Here is a 16,562-nt window from a genome sequence, read left to right on the forward strand (position 1 = left end):
CAGGGCAGGCGGGCAGGCAGGCTGATGGGCAGGGCAGAAGCTGGAAAGGAAAACACTGACCTACTGCAAGGTGCAGGACCAGACAGAGCAGTGACCACAACATAAAGAATGCCAGGTTGTATGGAGGGCCTGGAAGGCAGAGACACCACTGGAGTTTATCTGTACTCCCCTACATGGTCAAAATTTTAAACGTAGGTGGCACACATGCACTGTGCCACATGTGCTCTGACTCCTATGCTAATGTTGGAGACAAACAGAAAGGAAAAGCCAGTCTCCAGGATAGACTTGGAATGAACCCTATCCCTTCTTTGAAAGACACTTATACCCTGGGTTTATTATGCTCCTGACCTACATGATGTCAGGGAAGGAGGGTTCACTAGGTTTCTTACGTGATCAAGGACAGACAGACACACACATACCAAACACACATACACAAAGTTCCAGCTGAAGGAAATTCACACATTAACGAAATCAGATTCACACAATGAGGTGGAAAAGGGGTAAGTAGGCCTCTCAAAAGCCTGACAGGGTGCTTGAAGAGTTACCCTTATTTTATGGATGGAGAAATTGAAGCTCCTTAAAAGGAGTTAGCAACTTTGAGGTAAGACTAGAACTCAGCTCTCCTCCCTAGATGCTTTCTTTCTGACAAGTGTTAACACAGCAGAAGCTTGTATAGCCCTGATGTCAGCAGCAGGAAAAATGCCCATATTCTGTATGGCTAAGTGAGTGCCAACTGGCTTTTACTGAATGCAGCTCTAATTTGGGCACAGGAATTAACTTGCAGGAGAGCTAACTACAATATGGCTGGATGACTGTCAGAATTTGTTAACAGGGTAAAAGGATAGTCACCAGGAATCCTCCTCTCACAAAATTCCACTGAGGTCCAGGGGTATGCAAGAAGCAAAGGTGTGGCAGGAGTGGGAAGGTGCTAACTGATGTTAGCAAGCAAGCCTTAGGAGGAATATTTCATTCAATTCCCTCATATTTGAAATAAACGGTTTGACAAGAGAGCCCACATTTTTTTCTTGCCCATTTGGACAGTGCTAGATGAAGCCAAAACAGAAGCTGAGACAGCAGAGCTCTTCCCATACACATTCCAAGTCAGCCTGGGCCAACTGCCTCTCCCCCTCACCTTGCTCTCTGCCTAGAAACCTGCTTTTACCTGGGTGGTTCCTGGAGCAGGAGTTCCCACAATGGGAAGTGGGAGGAGAATGTGGGTATAGGGTGTAGTGGAGAAGAAACCATGAGAATAAAGCTCACGTGCAGGGACAAATGATAAAGAGGTGACCCAGTGTGCGCGGTGTGTCCTTCCTGGTGGCAGCAGTGATGGGGTGGGTAAGCAGTTAACCATGGGGCATGTTGCTCACCATCCTTCTCCGGCTGGCAGTAAGAAGTGCTTTCAGGATCTTGTCTAGGTGTGGGGAAGGCTCACATGCTCTGACAGAAGAAGAGGGGGAGGAAGGCTAGAAAAACCTTTTCCTGCTCCACCCTCACCAGAGATGCTAGTTTAGCCCTTACCCCCCACAGTGGAGATGTTAGCATCTCTCCAGGAAGTTGTGAGCTGCAGAAGACTGATGCTCAGAGCCAAAAGGTCTGGTCCTCTGGGGCCCAGAAAACTGGCTGAGGATGGACCTGTTGCTCAGTGAAAGTATCAGGGGACATGCCTCAGAAACACAAAGCTGAGTCCCTCAGGAAGGAATGATGAGCTTGGAAAGACCAGATCAAGACTGGGACTTTGAGCGGGAACACTCACGATAAAGGAAAAGGAATCTAGACCAGGCTCAAGAGAAATCAGTCTCCTGCCATTCACAATGCCACACTGATAAAAAAGACCCTACAGGAATTAGACTACTGCTTGGAATTGTTAGTGTCCCCCCAGCGAGGGTTAAGAATGTACCCCAGTATACATTTTTTAAATAATTTATTCTCTTAGTAGAAAGGAGCTCTAATTGTGTCCCTCCAACATGAAAGTAATAAACTCTAGAGATGCACTCTCTCCCACCTTGCCAACAAAGAACCTGTTGGTGGTCAGAAAGTTCAGGAAACTGCTGTTTGTTTCTTCCTAGCGGGTGGTTCTTAACCAGAACAACTCTCCTCTGACAGGGATATACAGCTTGAGTTCTGCCCTGGCTTGGGCGGGTAGCAAAATGCCCTCTCTGTACAGGTCTTTCTCCCCAGTGCAGGTATTCTGCCCTGGAGCTCAGCCTCGATTCTCAGCCACCCTTGGCCAGAATTCTGCACGGGGCAAGGTCTCTACTATTGGCTGAGGAGACCAAGGGTGTCGTGCACAGCTTTTCACTGCGGAGGACGTGGAAAGCCGGAGCAAGCAGGGCAACTGAGGAGAAAGAGGTGCTTGGGAAGGGCGGCAGCAGCTGAGGGTGGGGAGAGGGCTGGCAGCAGCTGGGGGGGAGGCGGGGAGTCCTGATGAACCGGCAACTGAGGAGGTCTGAGCAGCTGAGAGGCCAACGCCTGTGCCCCACGTGAGCCGGCCCCTTCCCCCAGCCGCTCTCACCTAACCCAGGGAAAGCTGGGCACTCACCGTCCCACCCCGGTCGCTGGGTGGGCCGAGCAGAGCACGAGGAGGGGGACAGGATGTCCCCCGGGGCGGGGCTCCCTCTCTAGCGGATCTAGGCAGTCTAGCACGCGCGGCCGCCAGAACCCCCTAGGGACCCCGACTCGCTCCACGCCGGTCCGACCCAGGCGGCCCTCGGCTACCAGCGCAGGGCCCGGAGGGGGAGGGGACACGCGCCGGGGACTGTCGGGTGGGGGTGGGGACGGGACTTTGCCCTTTGTCTCTCTCTCTCTCCAGAGCGACCGGCCGAAACCCGACCCCATCAGCGAGCCAGGCAGCCAGCGAGGGGCAGGCTCCCCCTCTGGAGTCCTTTACTAAGTCCAGACCCGACCTCCCTGTGGTCAGGGCTGTGACTGAGGTGGTCCTGTGGGGGAGGGGCTTCCCGCCTGCAAGCATTTAAGTGGGAAGCGGCTGGGGGAAGGGGCTGGAAGTGGGGCCGCAGAAGCTGGAGGGGAGAAAATGGCCCGGGAGGCGGCATTCCTTAGAGACCTCGGCTGGGCTGCGGGAGGAGGCAGGACCGGCAGGGAGGCCTCCCACTGAGAAGGCAGGAACTGAGGCCTGAAGTGGGGTGGGATGGGCCGGGATGGGGACCCGGTGGGAAGGGGCCTTCCGGGCGGGGGAGAAAAGACCTTCTTCCCAGGGCGTTCTGGGAGCCACTACATAAAAGTTAGAGGAGTCACCACTCCCCGCCCCATACAGAGCAGGGCGTTTGTCAGTGGGTGAGAACGGCCTTCTTAGTCTGCTCTCTTGGGGTGTTAATTAATGATAAACTTAATAACTCATATTTGCATGGCACTTTAGAAGGTACTTTACACCCACACTCTGCTATGAACCTAGAACACTGGGGCAAGACATTGATTTGAGCCTCCAAGCAACCACAGGAGATTGAGAACGTCTTTATTTCCATTCTGCAGTTCACAAAAACAGGCTCAGAGGTTAAGTGACTAGCCCAAGGTGACACTGGCCAGCAAGTGTCACTACACTACGAAACCTGCTCCTGCTTGTCAGGGAAGAAAAGGGAACTGGGTTCTTGCTCAAAAACAGATATGAACTATGAATTGTGATTCAGTAGGCATGTAACAAAGGTCAACTCTTTGTCCCTTCCTGCTAGGAGGAGGGGAGTGGGAGGGGAAGCATCTCAATCCCTGCCCTTCCCCCTCTATTTTCCCCCAGGGTTGAACCCAACAAAAGGAAGGGAGTGGGGAGGCAGAATCAACCAAAGGCTCCTCCTGCCCTAGTGTTACCAGAATGCCAGATGTAGGCTCTTAGGAACTCAAAATACCTAACCCCCAGCTTATTTCATGGAGTTTCTGGAGATGGAGAGGTTTTAGATGAGGAAACGAGCCCCAAGAAAATATACTGACCTCTGGTCCCACAGGCGAGACTTCTGAGGCAAAGGGCAAACTGAAACTGATATTTCTAATCCCACTCAAATTCTCCACTTGGTTCAGTTCCTTCTCTCCATGGGTTTTTCAGCACAGGAGCAGCATTCCCATTTCCTGTCTTAGGTCCCTAGGCAAGGGGAGAATTTCCTCACTTTTCTCAACCACTCAGGATTGCCTGAAGATCCCAAGGATAAGAGCGCAGCTCAGTGCATGACGCCTAGGGGAGGAGGTGGCTCAGAGCAGGGAGGAATTCATGTTGGGCATGTTTTTGTTATCCCTATGCTTTTCCCCCTAGAAAAGCTCAAGACTCAACTTCCCTGAGTGTTAAAGGATCACCTGTTCCCACCTTTAAAGAGAGCTAAGCCTGGGAAGTAGGAAGAGGTTTGAATCCCCAACTACTACTTAATTCAAGATGTGACCCTGGCTCAGTGCTTCAGCTTCTGTAGAATGGAAATAATACTACCTGCAGGGTTTTCAGAAGGATTTGGTGAAGTAATAATGCCTAGCTTAACTGAGAAGTAATGACTATAGCGTCTTACTACTCTGATAGTGACTGCAGTGGGGAGGGGGGGTGAGGACTTGATAATATGGGTGAATGTTGAAACCACAATATTGTTCATATGAAACCTTTGTAAGATTGTATATCAATGTTACTTTAATAAAAAAAAGTTAAAAATAAAAAAAAACAATGCCTAGCTTAGCAGACACTCAATAAATGCTCCCTGTAATTGTAGATGGAACTCATCTTTTGTCCCACAACTCTTTGCACAGAGCTGTGAGGTAAAGATGCCCAAAAAGGGAAATAAGGGTTATCTGCCCTACCTACCTGAGGGCCTCTCCCCACTGGAATGCCATCCGCCATGTCTGCATGAAGTGTCCAAACCTCTTCCTGTCACTCTCCTTAATCCACTCCCATTTTTTCTGCCTATCCTCCAAAACACAGTTTAGCTCACTCAAAGCCTCCCTCTTCTATTTTAGTTATTAAGGCCATGTGCCTCCCATTTGAGTACAATCTCAGCCTCTGCCATCCCACAGCTTTCTCTGGATCTAAAGTGAAAATGCTGGAGGACACAGGTTTGTACCTCCTTTGTGTGGGTGGCTCCCTTTCTCAACCTGTCTCCCTTCCCCACCCTGACCCAGACCCCATAATGATAAAAACCCAATAAGTACATATTTAATTCAGGAGTGGAATCAGGCAAAGACTCCCATGTTACATAGGATGACGAGGTGACCACTATGAAGAGAAAAGCAATCCTGACAATGGTTTAAATATGACTGGACGGAATGGAAATGGGGGATCAGGGTTATTTACCGGGTACAGTTTCAGTCCTGCAAGAGTAAAAGAGTTCTAGAGATGAATGGAAGGTTGCACAACAATGTGAATATTCTGAACGCCACTGAAACGCACTTAAAAATGGCTGTGATGGCAAATTTTATGTGTACTTTACCACATAAATTTTAAAGTGTTAGTTTTAAATTATTTTAATTTTTAATTAGAATTTAAGTTCCTTATTTCATTTTTTTTAATACCAAGGGTAAAGTGAAAAATCTAAACGCTCCTGGAGAAAAATTATTTGATGAATTATATTTCATTCCACCTCCACTCTAAAACCAGTCTTTCATTTGTTCATTCTATTTCTAGTACCTGACAGACAGTAAGCCATGCAATAGCAGACTCTGCATAAATTTAAGTGCATGCATGCACACATGTGCAAGAAGGAATGAATACACTATTCGAGGTACCAATCTCTGCAGCAATACAGGAGTATGCACAAAAATCCACCCCGTATTGTTAAAGTATTTTCTTACATGGAATGAGTTGTAAATTTTTTAAATTTCCTTTTACCCACAAAAGAAATGATGAATGAATGAGTGGCAAAGACACAGAAAAACACAGACACACACACACACCCAGGCTAAAGTTGCTGACCAGAGATGTTTGAAGAGAGCAAAGGAGCCTGAGCTAGAAGGCGGCATTCGTCCTCAGGTTAGAAGTTCATAAAGGAAACTACTCATTCAGCGAATGGTGAGGGTAGGAAAGTAAAAGAAAGATTATCTCAAGAGATACATGAGGTTTGTGAAGATCATAGTATTCCACCCCTGCCTACCCCCAGCTTATTCTGGACAGGTATCACTATTCCCTATTCTAAAAAGGTGGAGGGGGCAGCTCTGAATCCTATGGTATTAACATGGGGAGGAAAACCCTCTAGGTAAAAACTTCAGTCAGCTACATTTCCCCTTCTTTTACACTGAATAAAGTTGCCGGAGTGGACCCTGTCTCAAAGAGTGCAGAAAATATTCTGAACCCTGCTATCTCTTCCTTCGTCTCACCCTTGCTCAGAGCACACTGGCCACAGCCACCAACAGCCTCTATGAAGGATCATTTTTGCCCTTTAATTTTGGGTTCTGTCTCCAAACCCTGCCAAAGCAACTGATCTCTATTACAGGTGGACTTCTCCTCCCAAGCAACTTACAGACCTGGAGAAGGAAGCAGAGTAAATATTTCTAACACTGGATATCCTCGAAAAGTTTACTCCACCCAACAGACGTCTCTCCTCATTTTCTCCTCCTCAGACTACCTAATGGAAAGTTGACAAGCCCCAAGCAATCCCAGATGCCACTCCAGAAAAGACACCACACACATTATTCTGCATAAACTAATTGTAAAACCCTTTATAGTAACTTATTAAAGTCACAAGCCTATTAAATGGCCAAAAACCACATCAGGATGGAAGCCCTTCCCCCTGCTTCCCCTCACGCCCAGCCAACCCCACTAAGAAAAGGTTCAAGCCTCATTGCCTGGACTAAGAAGTCAAAAGGGGGCTGTAGGTGTGTGCATGTGTATGCACCCTTTGAGCAAAAAGAGATGAAGAGAGGGGTGGACATGACAGGAGTTGTGAGCCCATCTTTGGGAACTGTTTCCAGTCCAGGGGAGGAGTGAGGCCACTGTGGCTTTGCCCTCTTCAAGGGCACAGGAAGAACAATGTATGCAGCCACTTCCTGGGCACCTGGGGATCCCCAGTTCCTGAATGCCTACTTTGTTAGCTTAACCTAGAGCAGAATATTAAGACAAAAAACATACCTATCTCCCTCCCACCAGATGGGAGAAGCAGCTCTCTACCGTCCTCAGACTCCCGAGAGGAAGGACTCACCCTGATTCCTTTACACCTATCCCATTTGCAGAATTAGACTGGTTCCCCTCTCACCAATGCCCCTAACCCTACATGCCCCTTTGATGGCAGCACCAAAGTGAAATTTCAGCTAGGAACCTGGCCCAGGTTCAGGGCATCAACAATAATAAGATACATGCACACTCCCCGCTAAGAGGTAATGACAAGTAGCATTCTCCACTGTGCTTCCAACACCTCTCCAAGCCTTTTGTCTGAGAGGTTGGGCAGGAGACATAGTTGTAGAGTCCAAAATCTAACCCATCTGGAGGCCTGCCTTGGTGAGCTTCACCTCCTTCTCCCAAAGGTGACTATTCCTTTCAGCATACAGGTTATCAGACACCCTACACATAATCCTCTTCAATATTCATCACTGTTCCACATAAACTACATGCCATATTCACAGATGTACTAAGACACCCTACCTACCTACTGCCTTAGACATGCCCCAAGCCACCTCATACTGTCCAAAGACAGAAGGCAGAGAGGTGTATTCCTGAAACAAATAGTATTAATAACAATGGCGAATGTGGAATAGTACCAGTTTAGTTACAGAAATGGATGCTTCAGGGGGTTAAATAACCTTTCCAGTTTCCCAGTCGATGCCTCACTCCCAAGCTGTTGGTTTTAAACCCTGCGCTGTCCTGCGGACACCTTTCCTCCACACTGGGATGGAGGGCTGAGGGGGATTCTAAGGTGGGTCAGGAGATTCTGGCCCAATAGAGATTCCTCCCTCTTCTTGAGCTTCAAGAAATCTGACTGAGTCCTGTTCTCCCTTAGCTGCCGCGAAAGAACTGAGACCCCACCGACAGCCTTTACACAAAAGGGTTTTTTTTTAATTTCTGACTTCTCTTATTTTATTAAGGATTCTAATTTGATCCAATCAACTAAACTATCCTATCAAATTTCACTCAAACTTAACATTTTCCATTTTCTATGGCCAATAATAAATAATACATCTGGATGAAGGTCTAGTTTAACTTAAACTAACTAAAAGTGAACCAAAAATGAAGTTTCCCTTAACCCTGTTTTCCTAAAGAAATGTTGAGAGTTTCAACTAGACTCCACGAAACAGACATGAGAGGAAAAGAGAAAATGAAGAGAGGACCTCCACTTCTGCTATCTCCTCTCTAGATTTTTTCTTCCCCTAAACTAGGAGCAAAATTCCTACCCATCCAGACAGGTCTCTTAAATGCCCTTGGCTACCAAAATGCCACTTGCGTAAATAACCAAACGTGTTGTCAGGTGTCTTGAAAATACCTGCTCAACCCGGTCAAACATTTTAAAAATCATCCAGCCTTTTGCTCTTTCATTCACAAGTGTACTGATAGTTAGTCATGCTCTACACTCTATCACAATACCAGAACATCAAATCCTGGACGTGTGGACTTCGGCAACAGGACAGCATTTCCGGAGGTGTTTGCTCTGTATACAGTCACATTTCAGTGTTTTGCTATAAGGTTTTCTCCAACTATTATTAAAATGAGGTCTCGACCTACTTTTCTCCTGTAATTTACACATAATCAACACATGTTTTATTTCAGGTGTCTGTGTTTAGGGTGAAAGCTTATTCAAGCCTGTTGTTCCTTCATTCCTCAGCTATTTCACTGCAAGGTAAGAAGCAGGTCTCACAACAGCTTGTTCAACACTAGGACAACCCCTTCTACCCACTGAATGCTATACAGCCTCCTTGGAACAAAATCTGAGGGGATATCCAAGTTCTGCTACTAGAATAAATTAGGGGGAATGCTGCTGGCATTCCCAGTCTCACTGCTGGCAGTGCCTCCTCGCAGGGGTTTGTGTTACAACAGGTGCTCCCCCTAGATTATCACGTTTTCTAGCCAAATCAAACTTTGATCAATAAACAGATGAGCACACACTTTCTTGAGTGAAATGTCTTTTGAAAGACCTTTACCTTGCTTTTCTTTCGACAGGCAATTAAAATGGAGTAGGCAAGGAGAAGAAATGTGCTGGGCACAGGTGGAAATGGTGTGCAAGTTTTATACTGATGTGGAGTCAAACACTGGCTGAGACCCTGAGAAGAATCTTCAAAGGCTATCCAGTGGTCAACTGTTGGACCTGCTGTCTTTACTTCACAACATGAATAAAATCTATCACAGACTCTATGGTTACTATTACTACCTTTGTTATTGTTTCAGCTTTTGGGACATGGAGACAGTCCATTTTTCTAAGGATCACAGATTATTTGACACTGCTCACTCTCAAGTTCTACGCTCCATAGCCAAGGGGCCTCAGCTACTTGGAGAGGGCAATAACTACATGCACCTCCATTTTCTCGCCACCCACACTCCTCTCTCTCATCTTCAGATTTACCCACTGGTTCTGTTTTTGCCTTCCAATGGGAAGGTCTGCCCCGTGCAGCAGGAGAAACTCTCCACGTGGGCGATGTTTGGGACCTGGAGGCTCTTCGAACTAAGGGTCTCAGGGACCCTAGGGAAGGAAGCCCTTCTCGGAGCCCGGGCCTGCGGATGCTCCTTGGCTGGGGCTCTTTCTAAGGAGAAGGCGGGGGCCCAAGCCGGGAGGGCAGGGATGCGGGGCTGAGGATGGTGCTGGGCGGGGAAGCGTTAGGGCAGCCGGGCCGGCGCGGACTCTCCAGGAAGCGCCTCCAGCGCCGCCGTGACTTTCTCTGCTTTTTGAAAAAGGGAAGGGAAGGCAGGCAACTCCGAAAGTAAAAACTGCCTTGCCCTTCGCCGAATCTACCACACCCGTCTTCCCAACCCGGTGTCTGCATCGCCCCCCTCGCGCGCGCGGGTCGCAGTGCGCCTCCGGCCGCTTCTCTTTAAAAGGGAAGCGGGAAACTCACCCAACCCCCACCTCTCTTTTTTTCCCTGTCTGGAATTTCCAGCACAAGACTAACTCCTCTGATTTCTCCAGTCTCCCCTGCTGTTTTTTTTTCCTTCCCTTTTCTCTTACCCTAACACTCCCATCCCAAAATCTAAGCTGCACTTTCTGGAAAGCATTAGCCACATTTTAAGAATCTTTTAAGAGAGTGGGGGCCGAACACGACTGAATTTAAATTCTAACAGCTGGCAAAATGTCTGTTCTTCAGACGCCTTTGGTTCATACATTTATCCTAACGACATCACCACCACTACTACCCCTCACCCAAAAACCAACACAGGTATAACCTATACATATCTCTTCAACACAAAATCCCTAACTTCAACAAATAACACTTGCTGGTTTCCCCCTTTTCACTCAACTAAACCAGATCTGTAATTTTTTTTTAAAAAGATCAGAAGCTCAGAACCTTTAAATCAAGAATCTTCCAATTGCTAATGTCATGCACTTCCATCTCTGAAATATAATTATAAGAATATTTTGCTTTTTCCACCATAAGCTGTGCCATTAAAACTTTACATTTGGAAGTTAACTATACTTTGAATAAATTAGTGATAAGAATTACAATTCTTTATTCAAGAGTTCCCCATCTGGGAAATCATTAGAGTAAATTTTCATCTTTGTACTTTAGGTCAGAAATTAAAGGCTTCTGGAATTCTACAGCTCTTCCACAGGATAGCCAATACACTGCCCTTACAAAAGTCATCTTGAAATACTGAGCACTAAGTGATAACGAGTTAAGGATTTCTCTAGCAGTGAAGAATACAAAATTTATGAATTTGTAAAATTTACTTTCTAGGTAGAAATCAAAATGGGGAGAGTAAACTGATTTCCACCTTTCTTCCAAACAGTGCAGAAAATTTTATCAATCATTTTTCTAAATGTACTTAAAGGCAAAAAAAGCCTAACCTAATATTAATAAGAAAACTTTATTGAAAGTGTCAAACTATTTCTACTTTAAAATTACTTGTTGAACACAGATCTATCTAATGTACCTTTCAACTGCAACCACTCAAGTAAAAGCACTTGAAAATCCTCCCCCCTCCAGTACTTTTTACACCTTTTGTTTTTTAAAAAGACTTCCCTGGTTCCTTAACCCCCCTAATTCATTTTTAGTTCCTAAGAACAATTTTCATTAAAGGCAAATCCATATCTGAAGGCAACTTTTTTCTTGCTTGTTTTGAAAACATTTAGTGATCCAATTATTTCTTTAGAGCCTCTGCAAGTCTCTTAAAAATAATAACATTTTTGCCATTTACAGGATACTCCTCAGAGATTTTTAAAGCTAACTTTAGGAAATTAAACTGTAAAATCAGAAAAAAGTTTGAACACTTCCTTCTTTGAGAGTTCTCACACACGACTGAGACCAATTTTTATTTGTTGTTTAACAGTTGGAAATATAAGGGAAACTGTAAATATAAGCCTACTTCATTTAATGTCAGCTTAGAGAAAAGAAAAACCATTAACCTAAGGAAATCAAAGTCTTGAACACATTTCATACAGAGAAATGCAAGACATCTCTTTCATTTCTTTCTTAACAGCAACACCTTTTATTTTGATGATACCAGTTGACAGTAGGCATGCAATCTTTAGGTCACATTCCTCTAGAAAAAGGCACACAGTGGGTAAATGAACCAAAGTTTAATTCCATTAAAAAGCAAGTCATCTCCCGAAATAAACAAGTCTCACTAAAATGGTACCTCTTTACCTTAACTATTCTTAAGTCTCTCAAAATAAAACAATTACAAATCCCTTTCCACAACTGTTTTAAAAATGCTTTTGGTTTTTCTCCTTCGTTTTAGTATTTCACAGTGAATATATTACAAATTCTCAGCAAAAAGATGTAATTGTTGACCAAAATTCCAACACTAAGAGGAGGTAGGTATGTGAAGGTACTCGCAAGGAAATTTAATGTTATCCATTTTAAAAATTCAGGTTAGTATGATTCCAGTTTAAATGCATAGTGTTCAGTCTCTGGGGTTCTTAAAAAGGTACAAATTGTATTTATCAAATAGTTACAAAGTTAGAATAGAATGTATTAATATTTCAAAATCAGGGTTGCTCAGAGGTAATTGCTCTCTTTTATTTGATTCCCCCTCTAAAAAAACCAAACCAAAAAAAACAGGACCATTTAGGTTAGGTTTTTATGAATCTTTTAGAAACACTTCAAGTCATAATTCATTTGGAACTGTGTAAATTAATAAGAGTTCTATTTTCTAACCACTGAAAACACAAAGCATATATGCACAGTTGTTCATTTTCCTTATGTATTAGTCACAGTTACTTAACTAGTTCCTGTTCTATACATTCAGAAGACTGAAAAGCCAGTAACAAACCAACTAAAGAAATACTTTTCAGATTAAAAACACATACCACAAAATGCTCCCTTCAAAGAACACAAAATGATAGAGCAAACTGACCTCATGAAAACAAATTTTTTCAATCCTAAAACTTCAAAAATTGATTCATTCTAGAAAAAGTAAGTGCCTTCTTACCACCGCCACCCCACACAAACACATAACTGACTCAATGTTTGTCCTCAAAAATTGTTTCAGGAAGGGGGAGAATGCACACAAAATCAAATTTAATATGGGTGTGGAAGATTTTATACCCACTCTTCTCACAAACCCCACCCCTTCCCAACTCAAGAAAGCCCTCAGTTACACATTTGCAAGGAAAAAAGGAGGAGCCTAAAAATGGCTTGAAAGCAAGCAGATGGCTTAGGGAAAAAGATCCATAAATATGAGGACCATGAAAATTTAAATACAAATGTTTGGGATTCCATTTCATCACATTTTGCTGTTTTTTGCTTTTCATTTCTTACCCTTTAAAATTTAAACCTTCTTGAAGGCAAAAGAAAAATTTCCATTTATTTCAGAATTCCAACTATTCCAGGTATTTCTCATCAACATGTTTCATATACTCAGCTTTCAGTTCAAATATCTTCTCAATAAATCCATTCGTGTCAGTGTGCATTTTTTTCTTATTCCCATCTCCAGGAAATGTTTCAAAATGATAAGACCCTCTACTTCCGATTACCTCTACTCCTAACTCTAATTGCCTTTCCAATAAGAGTATTTCAAGCACTGGAGGTTAAATCACAAGCTCTATAAACATAGTTACAAGCCATATTGATCATCTATGGATACAATAGTTCCAAGTTACTTAAAATACCTCAAACGAAATAAACCTCTCTCAACAGTTATCTGAGGTTAAACTTTCCAGAACCTCTCTCTTCAAAGCCTCCAAAGTATACCCACCCACCTCCACCTTCCCACCCAGAAAGCCAGAGACTATTCTGAAATGTAGCAAGTTTCCATGTGAAGTGAAGGGAGGGAAGCAAGAGGATCAAAGATCTACTGGGGGCTGCAATATGAAAAAACTCTGCACTGCCAACATGTTTTTAAAAGTCACAAAAAGCTGAAGACTCTGTCCTTAACTTCCCAGCCAGAGTTCAATGAAAGATTTGAAATCCACCATAGATTTGGGGATAACATGATAGAGATAAATCCACTTTGCTGAAGTGAGGATAGAAAGGTATTGAAACAGACTGTGTCTCTCTCACACATACACACACACCATTCATCCAGGGAGTTCTAGACCCTCCAAAGAGTCCCAGTTCAGTCTGAACACAAAGATCTCACCCCAGATGGTCCCCTTGCAACAATGGGTTGAAGGGGGTGGGGGGGCTCAGAAAGGACAGTACAACCAAAGCATATTCTTAGCAAAAGCCAGTTAAGAGCAGAGGACGTGTGATGTGAGGGACTAGGGGTAGAGGTCGGTGAAAAAAAACAACGTCCTTGCCTGTTGCAGAAATATAAAGCACAAAAAAATTACTTTGGAGGCAGAAACTCATTCCACTCCTTAGAGAGTGGGCAGGATCCCCTTCTCCCCAATTCCACTAATGAGTTATGGTGAGGGAAGAGTGGGAAAGAGAAAATGAGGCCTGCTAGGAAGTTGCAGAAATGTCCATGCCTCAGAACTCCAAAGATTTGTTAGCTTCCCCACACACCTGAAACAAACTCTGCAGGGTTTCCCCCCTATTGATTTTTTTCCTTTTACTTCTCCAAGTAACATCTCTAAGCCCACCCCAGCCTCAGCATTTTTTTTTTTACAAGCTGTAAACTACCCATTACAAGATCTTAGCCAATCTTCCCTCCCTGCCCCCAACATCCGGAGTTGGGGGTGGAAGGCCAGTAATGGGTTTCTTCCACTGGAGACACCATAGACCCCTGAACACAGTCTCTTAGCGACCCCAGGCTTCCCCCCACCCCACATCCACAGATGAGCTCTTTCCTACCTTTGTTTTTTGGGGACCGAGTGTTCAATCTCTAGGCGTTTTCCTTGCAATTCTACTTTCCCTAAAGATTAAAAAAAAAAAAAAAGGCAGTATGAAAGCTTTAACAGTAAGAGTTAAGGGGTGGGGGGCGGGAAAAGGAGGACACATTAGAGCAATTCAAGAGTTACTGGGATTTTAGATCTTCCTAGGAATCCAGGCAGTGGGTTCCGCAGCCGGAAGCGAAAAGGTCGCTTAAGGAATGGTGGAATCTATAAAATTATTACTGTTTTCTTAATTTTTGTTTCGTTAGCACAGAAGCTAGTAGGGCAGCGGATCGCTCTGGGACCCCAATTTGGGAGAGGTCCGAGGGCGTTTATGTGGGCGGCCTGCCCCTACCCCTCCCAGCAGCGAGGAGAATGCGCCGAGAGAATGGACTCCCCGGTTCTCCCAAAGTGTCGGGGCGGGGGGGAGGTGTGGAATGAAACTTTATTTTTCCGTCCAGCCGAGGAGAAGCGCTTCGGGCAGCGGGGCGGTCACCTGTCGGGGCCGGTCGGGAGGAGAGGCCCCGCAGGGAGGGTCCCCGGCAGCCGCGGCGCGCGCCTCTCGGCCCAGCCTCGGCGTCTCGGGAAGCAGCATGGCGACCCGGCGCCGCCGCCGCGCCACCCCGCTCACGCCCCACTTTCAAATCAAAATGGCTCAAGCCCCGGGCCCTGGGCGGGAGGCTTCCTCTCAGGTCTGCCCGAAGGCGGCAGTGCCGGCGGAAACCCGAGAGCTGGGAAACGGAGCTGGGACCCCCTTCCCCGCCTGGAAAGGCCTAGGGCGGAGGAAGGGAGGCTGGGGGTGTTGGCGCTGGGGCGGGGGTCCAGCCTCGGAGAGGGAGCGGCAGACGTGGAACTAACGCCCAGACGGGGGTCGCCTCGGTGGGGACCGCCCGCCCCGTCGGCGTGGGGCTTGGGGGGGGTCACCTCACGAATGCCCCCAGCCTCTTCTCGGGCTGGAAGGAAGGGGCGAGGCAATGCCGAATATTTCCGTGCGAAGGGGGAGTGGGGGGGGGTGGAGGGGGCCTCGAAGGAGGTGGGTGGAGGGTCGGCACTGAGGCCGAGCCCCGCAGGCCGCGGGGAGAGAGTTGGCGGGCGAGGAAAAGAGGAGGAGCACGTCTCCGTTGTTCAGGGGTTTCGTTGTGGTTTTCCGGGGAGCTGGGTGCATTCTTACCAGAGAAAGTTTCGATGGCCTTCATCGCCCAGTGCTCGTCGGGGCAGTCCACGAAGGCATAGCCGGACTTGACCAAGAACTGGCCGCTGTAAGAGATCTTGTGCTCCGCAAACACTTTCTCCAAGTCCGCGGGGGTCACGCTCTCGTTGAGGTTGCCGATGTAAAGCTTGTTCATGGTGGCGGTCTCCGGGCAGGACGCGATCCCTGGCAAGGCCGAGCGAGCGGGCGCAGGCGGCGAGCCTCCTAGGCCGAGAGGCGGGAGGAGGGCGGCGGCAGCCGCAAACTTTCTTTGCACCCCACCCAGAAGTTGTCCGCAGCCCGGGGCGGGGAGGGCACGCGGAGGTCGCGGCAGAGTTCGGCGAGGCCCGGGAAAAGTGCCCGCGGCGCGCTGGGAGGCGGACGACGCAGCGCGGCTCCTTCCCTTAAGTCCGAATCCCCTTCGAGCGGGCTGGTGTGTCACGTTTCTCCGCGACCGCCCTGGCGCCGCCTCTAAATAAAATCGACTTGAAAAAAAAATGGAGCGGAAAAAAAAAAAGGCGAAGCCACGTGGTGAAAGCCCCCACCCACCGAACGAGGGAAGACCCCCCGACGCCTCTAGGCCCTTAGGCCCTCCGGCCGGGCCCATCCCACCGACCTCCCGCTGGGGGTGGGGGGCACACCAACCCACCCGGGGGGTAAACTGGGTGGATGGTGGGGGGTCCCGAAGCCTGCTTGCCCCCTCCCCCATTGCAAGAATCTGACCCCTAGGGAGGCGCCCCGCCCCCACCCATCCCCCAACCCCGGCCCTAGCTCGGGGGAGGGTGGTCGGGCCCAGAATCTCCCACCTCTTTCTGGGTAAAACGTACGGTTATATTTTACTCAGGCGTGGGGGGAGTGTGCCCACCCCACCCTGGTTAATTGCGAGCTACTGACAGGCGGGGGACGGCCGAGACAGACAAAGGGAAGCTGAGGACTCTGGGGTCTTCTGGAGGGGGTCGCGCGAGCATACGATTTAAAAAGAAAGGAGCTTTTCCTCTAGATTTTTTAAGTGGGGCGTCTCGGCCGGCCTTCCCGGCCCCAGCCTCCGGGAATCCAGGACCGAGGGG

At 47.0% G+C, this 16,562-nt stretch overlaps 1 protein-coding gene across 1 annotated transcript in view; it reads right to left on the bottom strand.

The window, feature by feature from the left end:
- Nucleotides 1-16,056, bottom strand: part of IGF2BP1 (insulin like growth factor 2 mRNA binding protein 1) — a 41,050-nt gene extending 24,994 nt beyond the window's left edge. Inside the window, exons 1-2 of the mRNA XM_036999120.2 lie at nt 15,478-16,056; nt 14,287-14,347 (exon numbers count right to left, since the gene is read on the bottom strand). Coding sequence (XP_036855015.1) covers nt 14,287-14,347; nt 15,478-15,652 — 236 coding nt within the window. The 5' untranslated portion in view covers nt 15,653-16,056. The remainder of the gene's footprint in view (nt 1-14,286; nt 14,348-15,477) is intronic.
- Nucleotides 16,057-16,562: the final 506 nt, after the last annotated feature.

This window comes from Manis javanica, chromosome 4 (genome assembly GCF_040802235.1).
Source record: "Manis javanica isolate MJ-LG chromosome 4, MJ_LKY, whole genome shotgun sequence".
Lineage (NCBI taxonomy): Eukaryota > Metazoa > Chordata > Mammalia > Pholidota > Manidae > Manis > Manis javanica.